The sequence below is a fragment of the Myotis lucifugus genome, unplaced genomic scaffold, assembly GCF_000147115.1.
Source record: "Myotis lucifugus unplaced genomic scaffold, Myoluc2.0 scaffold_34, whole genome shotgun sequence".
NCBI classification, from domain to species: Eukaryota; Metazoa; Chordata; class Mammalia; order Chiroptera; family Vespertilionidae; genus Myotis; species Myotis lucifugus.
Window position 1 is genome coordinate 9009208 of NW_005871082.1, and position 7837 is coordinate 9017044.

Below are 7837 nucleotides of genomic sequence, written 5' to 3' on the forward strand. Positions count from 1 at the left end.
TATGCTTGATCTTGGGCCTGGAAAGTCTAAAATAGTTACTCTCTGGACATATAGAGAAAGAGTTTACCACCCCTGGTTTAGACAACCATTAGTTAGGTTTTCTGACACACACAGTATAACAAGGTCATGTCACTGTTGCACTAGAAAAACTTTCAGTGGCTCCTTGCCCCCACCAGCCATGGAGGAGAGTTCAAATTCCTTAGAGGAGAGATTAATAATTCATAACTTGGAATCCTCAAAGCCTACATCCAGAATAGGAGGTAAGAATCTCCCCTTAGCCTCAGGCTTAAGTAATCTTTAACTTAATTTACATAAAGCTATGCATTTAGAGCAGCAGTTCTCAACCTGTGGGTCGCGACCCATTTGGGGGTCAAATGACCCTTTCACAGGGGTCACCTAAGACCATCGGAAAACACATATATAATTACATATTGTTTTTGTGATCAATCACTATGCTTTATGTTCAATTTGTAACAATGAAAATACATCCTGCATATCAGATATTTACATTATGATTCATAACAGTAGCAAAATTACAGTTATGAAGTAGCAATGAAAATAATTTTATGGTTGGGGGTCACCACAACATGAGGAACTGTATTAAAGGGTCGCAGCATTACGAAGGTTGAGAACCACTGATTTAGAGGATCAGACAGCACTTAGACTAATAAGTGATCATTTCCCACTTGGCTAGTACACTCTGTGAATCAGAACCCCAAAAGTGAGGATGGCTGAAATGCACACCAAAGTCTTATCATTTATCCATTTATGATTCAGTTTCAGGTCTACTATATGTCTTCTCAAACTTAAGGAAAGAAGTTATTTAATTGTACATCTTTTCATTTTAAGGCTATTTACTTTCTTTAAGTCTCTTATTTCAAAAATAGTTATAGTTCTTTTCGATAGAAATAATAAGCATTATGTGCTTGGTAATTGCAATTCCAAATAACGAAGATACCCAAATTAAAAGTTTTGTTTAAATAAATAGGAATGAAAATTACAAATATGAAAATACTTCTTTTACTTTGTAAATGTGTATACACTATGATCAGATGAGTTTGTGAAGTATTAAATCCCTGAAAACTGATTTGTGTTCTATGTGGTTTACAATTTGAAAGTTACTTGAACTTGGAAAATGTCTTCACGAAGCCTTTTCTTTCCTAATATATGTTTCACTTATCTGAAAGGCTTAAGAGTACTGAGACTTGCCGAAACCGGTTTGGCTCAGTGGATAGAGCGTCGGCCTGCGGACTGAAGGGTCCCAGGTTCGATTCCGGTCAGGGGCATGTGACTTGGTTGCGGGCACATCCCCAGTGGGGAGTGTGCAGGAGGCAGCTGATCGATGTCTCTCTCTCATCGATGTTTCTAACTCTCTATCTCTCTCCCTTTCTCTCTGTAAAAAATCAATAAAATATATTAAAAAAAAAAGAGTACTGAGACTTTGATGTCAAATTGCTAGAATTTGTAAGTATACTAATCTATGTGGAAAAGAGACATTTTCATTTTAAAATGAATTCCACAGTTACTGATTTCCAGGTACAAATAACTAAAGTAGTAAAGTCCATTTCTATGTCATTTCATAGCATATAAAGAATTTTTTAAAAATATCTTTAACAAAAAAGGATTTTGGACATCACTTGGTTAATTTCATAAGTTGCATCCTTTTGCAAATATGAATACTACATCAATGCAGCCAATAAATGATAAAATAAATCTTATATTTGTTTAAAATGTATCAAGGCAACTCTGAATCACTTTTTTAAAAATTAACTTTTTATTTTGAATAATCTTATATTTTCATAAAAGATGCAAAGATAACATGGTGATTTCATATACAATACTTATTGTTTCCCCAAATGTTAACATCTTACATTCCAATAGACTACTTATCAAAAACTAAGAAACCAACATGTTTGCTGAATTGCCATTAACTGAACTCTAGACTTCATTCAGATTTCACCTGTTTTTCAACTCTCTTTTCTGTTCCAGGGTCCAATCTATAATATCACATTATAGAAGTAGGAACCTTCTAAATTTCAAAGAAATAAAAAGAAGCACTTCCTTACCTGCTCTACGCCAAAATTTCATGTGTTTAATTCCAGCCGTAATCAATTTATCAGGCACGTAGGGGTTCATCTTTACGACAAAAATCTTATCTTTACTGCCTCTGAAATAAATAAATACCAAAATGTTTGAATTCTAAGCTAAACCTCTCCTGTGATAATCTGCCTAATCCATACCCTATCTCGATTCCCCCATTACTAAATGGTTGGCCAACATGACTCTCAGGTTTGGGCTATGTAATCATGCATTTGTACCTAAATTATTTCATCATTATTTTAATTTACTATTAACTCTAATCAACAGAACCTTAAAAGAAAGGAACAGTTAAAATTTGAACTTCTTTTGCATGATACCTACTATATAATACTATGCATTGGGAAAGCTATTTGTGGCATGAATGAATTAAAGATTATTTTAAAAAATATTTTGCTCTAGCTTAATATAGCCTTTCCAAATACAAAGTTGCTCTTAAACTATCTTTTATTTGGGCATTGTCTATACAGTCTAAAAGAAAGCATTTTTCTGTATTTTCTTAATGCTTTAATGTCTCACTTTGAGGAACAAAAAGTTAAAAAAAGATAATCTGACACTTGACTATTTCCTACTTCAAAGAAATTAATATTTTTATTATTAAAATAATACATGCTCATTGTAAAAAATTTAGAAAATGAAAATAACAGAAAAGATTTAAAAATCTATAACCTTTTTGTGAAATGTGTGTATGTATATATCTTCTTTCACGCAAATATATTATATGAGCATTTTATCATGCTTTCCAATAGCTATGCAATAGCTTATCATACAGTAGAATTCACTCTACCTGTAAATGGAAATTTTAGATAATAGCTATTTCCAATGTCATATTACATGTACATTAGTCTTTTTACTATGATTGCATTACTTATTCAATGATGAAAAAGATGGCAGCGATAGAAAAAGGTTACATTTCCTTGATTTCAAAACTATTTTAATTTTTTAAATTTTGAGCCCAAAGTAACTTCAGTATTTTGCATTGTACTATCAACCTTTTCCTACCTTGCTATTGAAAGTTTCTCGCCTTTCTTCCAGTCCCACAGCACAACAGTGTGGCTCTCATCTATTCCAACAGATGCCAAACGTTTCCCGTCCGCTGACAATTAATCAGAGAGACACGCTGACCATTAAATTCAGAAGATAAAAAACATCCAGTACATAAAAATCACAGCATCATATTTAAACTTTTATAAAAAAATGTTAAATGCTAGGTATACATACAGCTATAAAAAGAACCAGAATTTATAAGGGGAGAATTATTTCTCAATGCATATCTGCTGACATTTTCTCTCATTTCATTTACCTTATCCCCCAGGATGAGATGGGGGAAAGGAAGAAGATTAAAAAAATGGAAAAAAAAGATTTAAAAAATGAGAAGGAAAAACTAAGAAAGAAGAAAGGAAAAAAACATTCACTTCAACTAAATTCACCATAAGAACTCTATTCCATATAATAAAAGGGTAATATGCAAATTAACCCTAATGGCAGAATGACCTGGAATGACCGGTCGCTATGACGCACACTAACCACCAGGGGGCAGACACTCAATGCAGGAGCTGCCCCTGGGTGGTCAGTGTGCTCCCACGGAGGAGCTCTGCTCAACCATAAGCCAGGCTAATGGCTGCGAGTGTAGTGGCAGTGGCAGGAGCCCTTCCCACCTCCTTGGCAGCGCTAAGAATATCTAACTGTGCCTTAGGGCTGAGAAGTGGGCCTAGGCCATCAGTTGGACATCCCCCAAAAGCTCCCAGGCTGCCAGAGGGATGTGTGAGTGCCAGCTTATGCCCGATCCCCCAGGGAGCAGGCCTAACCTGGCAGGTGAACAACCCCTGAAGGCTCCCAGGCTGCCAGAGGGATGTGTGAGAGCCAGCTGAGGCCTGATCCCCTGGGAAGCAGGCCTAAGCTGGCAGGTGGACATCCCCCGAGGGGTCCTGGACTGCAAGAGGGCGCAGGCCAGGCTGAGGACCCCCCCCCCCAATGCACAAATTTTCGTGCACTGGGCCTCTAGTCCTATCTAATAATAGACAAAGATGGTAATTGACCGTACCTTCACCACGCCTCCCACTGGCTAATCAGTGAGATATGCAAATTAGCCGCCAACAAAGATGTCGGCTAATTTGCATACTGCAGGCAGGGCGGGACAGCGCAAGTCGCCATCCAGGCCCTGTGTGCAGCCTCGCCCCCAGCCGGGACCCCCGTGTGCTGCCTAAGCCCTGGCTGCCTAAGCCCCGCGCCCAGCCGGGACTCCATGGCCATCAGTGAGCAGGAAAGGGCGGCCTGAAGGCAGCATCCAGCAAGGCCTGCTCCTGGGTTCGCCGTGGCGATCCCAGAGCAGGAAAGGGCGGCCTGTGTGCGCCAGGAAAGTGCGGCCTGCAGCGATCAGGAAAGTGCGGCTGCAGGCAGCACCCCACCCTGGCCACAGCTCAAGGGAGAGTACAACATGCAGTGGAGGCCAGGAGCCTGAGAGATCAACAGAGAGGGGTGCCTCCTCCAAGCCTCCACGGTGTGGCTGGGGGCAGGCCCCAGCAGACACATACACACACACACACACACACACACACACACACACACACGATGCCTGCTCCAAGCCTCTACTGCCAGAGTGTGGCCATCAGTAGGACATCCACTGAGGGTTCCCGGACTGAGGGGCAGGCTGGGCTGAGGGAAACCCCCCACAGTGCACGAATTTGTGGACCGGGCCTCTAGTTGTAATATAAAGACTCATAGTGATTATGAAAAGTTAATCAAGTGAAAAAGATGTATTTACAATCACATATTCCCATTAATATGACTATTTTTAGTAAAGGCCAATTATTTTGTTATATCATCAAGCAACAAGTAATAAATGTTTTAGACAAATGACTGAGGTAAGTTAGTCAAGCTGACAGGTGTGCATGTGTTTATAAGTTATAAAGGCTCAAACTGCAAGAAAATGTTTGCCACTCTGACATACTTTTAAAAATATATTTTTTATTAAATTTTATTTTAAAGAAACATATTTATATTTCTGATGGTATCAGAAATTATACCCATTGAATTATAATTACAAAATAGCCAGAAAACCCACACTAATTGGTCCTAATTGGTCAGGAAAAGAATATGCACATTGGCAGGTCTAAGAAACAATGATTTAGACTAAAATGCTATGTATTGTCTCTGCATTTTTATCATTCTTACTAGGACAGAAAACGGCCTTACCTGAGAAATCAACAGCACAGACACCATATTGATGGTAGCCCTTTAATATAGACAATGGTTTAATGGTCTCTGTATCCCATATGTGAATTGAGGGATCCCTACCTACCTACAATAGAAAGAATTATAAGTTATTTTATACAAATTATTTATTTTCATATATTTCTAAGAGGAAATAAAACAGATTTTATAGTATTTTTTGTGTGCTATTGACATTTATCAAATGAAAAACATAAATTAGACTGTATATGTGACTTTTTCTGATGTTTGTTGAAGAGCTAATGAGGCTAGGCTCAGTGTTTCTAGCAATATCCTAGGACTATGTGACTCCTAAATCTTATCTTATGCTTCACCAATAAAGATGGTGTGACCGGGCACCTACTATTGGCAGTGTTCCTATGGGAGATACAGTTAGCACTAAGATATTAAGGTAAAGTTTGCACACTGAACTGTGTGCAACAAGGTATTTTCACACTGTGGGACAAGAAGATATTTTCAGTTAAATAAGAACATCTGGTAATATATGCTTGGGAAGAAAATCATGGAAGAGATGATACTTGACTTGGGCCTTGCAGGTCTTGAATAAAAGAGAAGCAAGCACTTCTAGCCTCATACAATGGTGTAAGCAAGGATCAGAGGGGTTAAAGCACCAAGCAGGTACACAAGGCTCTGAATAAACAATTTCACTGCAGCACTCTATCACCTACCTTTTAATTTGGTTTATGACGTTTGCTAAAGCACAGGAAAACTATCAATCCCCTCCCCCCTCCAAAGAAGTGCCTTTATTTACTTACCAAGCTTAGGAAAGGAAAAGAAACTAGAAAAAGGAAATTTCAAAACAGGTCTTCAGTGAGGGCCCAGGTGCAGTGAGTGGTGCGTCCAGCTGGAGTGTTGCCCTCACTGGTGGTCACTTCCTGGGTGAGAGAACAGTTCTCCCCCAGTCTCTCTACTTGTCCCCTTTGGGCCCTACCAACTGGCCCAAACGACTTATCTCTCAGTCAGCCCTGTTGCCCTGCATCAGCTTTCATCGTACAGAATTTCATAATTGCCAAGAACTTCCTTTTGGGGGGACTTGCTCCATTTACAGTCTGGAGTTTCACCATTAGGGACCACAACGTGAGGGTGTTGTTAATCTGGTTATACTTAAGGATGTGATCCTGGAGGTGAGAGATGGCCACATACTAACCTCGATCGGCCAGGGCTTCAGTCTGTTGTCTATGAGGAGCCATATAGGATGATGCCAGTTGCCCAGCCCCCCACCCAAATGATATCCTAGGAAGTATATTTACACAGTGTTTAAAGCTGGACAGAATAAGGGCTTTACTACTTATTAGTTGAAAATTATTTCATTTCTTTAATCCTAAACTTATGCATTTGTACACTGGAGAAAGTGGTTTCACTCTCCTCGAGGTGAGAATAAATATACTTTAAGAAACTAGTAAAGTTCTGACATACAGTAAGAATCTATAAACATTACCCCTTTTCATCCTTCTCTAAGAATGTCTATATAGAGAGGTATCAGTTAAGAGTTATCTTAGTGTTTTTTATTTCAATATTCCTGCTTTGTACTTTGGTAAATTGAAGAGGTTCCTATCATGGTTGTAAAACAAAAGCATACTGATCCTGTCTGTCATAGAACATTTGTTAGGTAACTCATTATAGTATTTTAGATAACCTAAATAAACCGTATTTCTAGTCTTTATGTTTTCTGTAATTTTTACTCACAAATTTTTAAAAATTAATATCCTCACAGAAAGAAGATAAGCCAGAGCTCTTTAGTTCCAAATTCAAATTAAAATAACAATAACTAAAACTCTAAGAAAAACTGTAGGGGAAAAGTTAGGGTAGATTTTATTTGTAATATGAAAATAAAATCCCGTTCAAAAGAATTCTTCACTATTTTTTTGTTGTTGTTCTCAATCCTCACCTGAGGATTTTTTTTCATTGTTTTCCAGAAAGAGTGGAAGGGAGGGGGAGAGACAGAGAGAAACATCAATGTGAGAGAGATACATCGACTGGTTGACCAGAATCGAGCCCGCAACCCTTCAGTCCACGGGCCAACGCTCTAACCACTGAACCAAACCGGCTAGGGCCGTAATTCTTTACTCTTTATTTCCTAGAATACAAAAGATATATTTTTAAAAAGTGGACTTACCTAACTTTAAAGCCAAACAAAGGTCTAACCTATCTGACCTGTTATAACAGTTTTTCAGAGGACCTACCTGGCCTGTTGCCACATAGTCTTTCACAGGATGGATAGCCAGGCAGAGAATATCATCATCATGACCCAGGTAAAAGCGCTGTGTGTTCTGTTGTCGATTATAAATGACACCCACTGCTGCCACATGGTACACAATTTCACCAATTTGAGTATAAAACAGATTACTTCGACAGTCATAACCTCTGTAACTAAACATAGAAAACATATAACATGAACTTTGGCCTTTATCTGATAAATATGGACTATATAAAGGAAAAGTAGGTATACCTTTTGGGTCATTCAATTTCTAATTTTATAAGATACTAAGCCATTAAAACAAAATACAAA

General features: G+C 38.4%; 1 protein-coding gene across 1 annotated transcript in view; it reads right to left on the reverse strand.

Annotated features, from left to right (window-relative positions):
• The window catches only part of EML5 (echinoderm microtubule associated protein like 5), a 98004-nt gene that overhangs the window by 57195 nt on the left and 32972 nt on the right, over window positions 1-7837 (reverse strand). Inside the window, exons 14-17 of the mRNA XM_023752517.1 lie at window positions 7512-7698; window positions 5293-5398; window positions 3100-3193; window positions 2067-2167 (exon numbers count right to left, since the gene is read on the reverse strand). Coding sequence (XP_023608285.1) covers window positions 2067-2167; window positions 3100-3193; window positions 5293-5398; window positions 7512-7698 — 488 coding nt within the window. The remainder of the gene's footprint in view (window positions 1-2066; window positions 2168-3099; window positions 3194-5292; window positions 5399-7511; window positions 7699-7837) is intronic.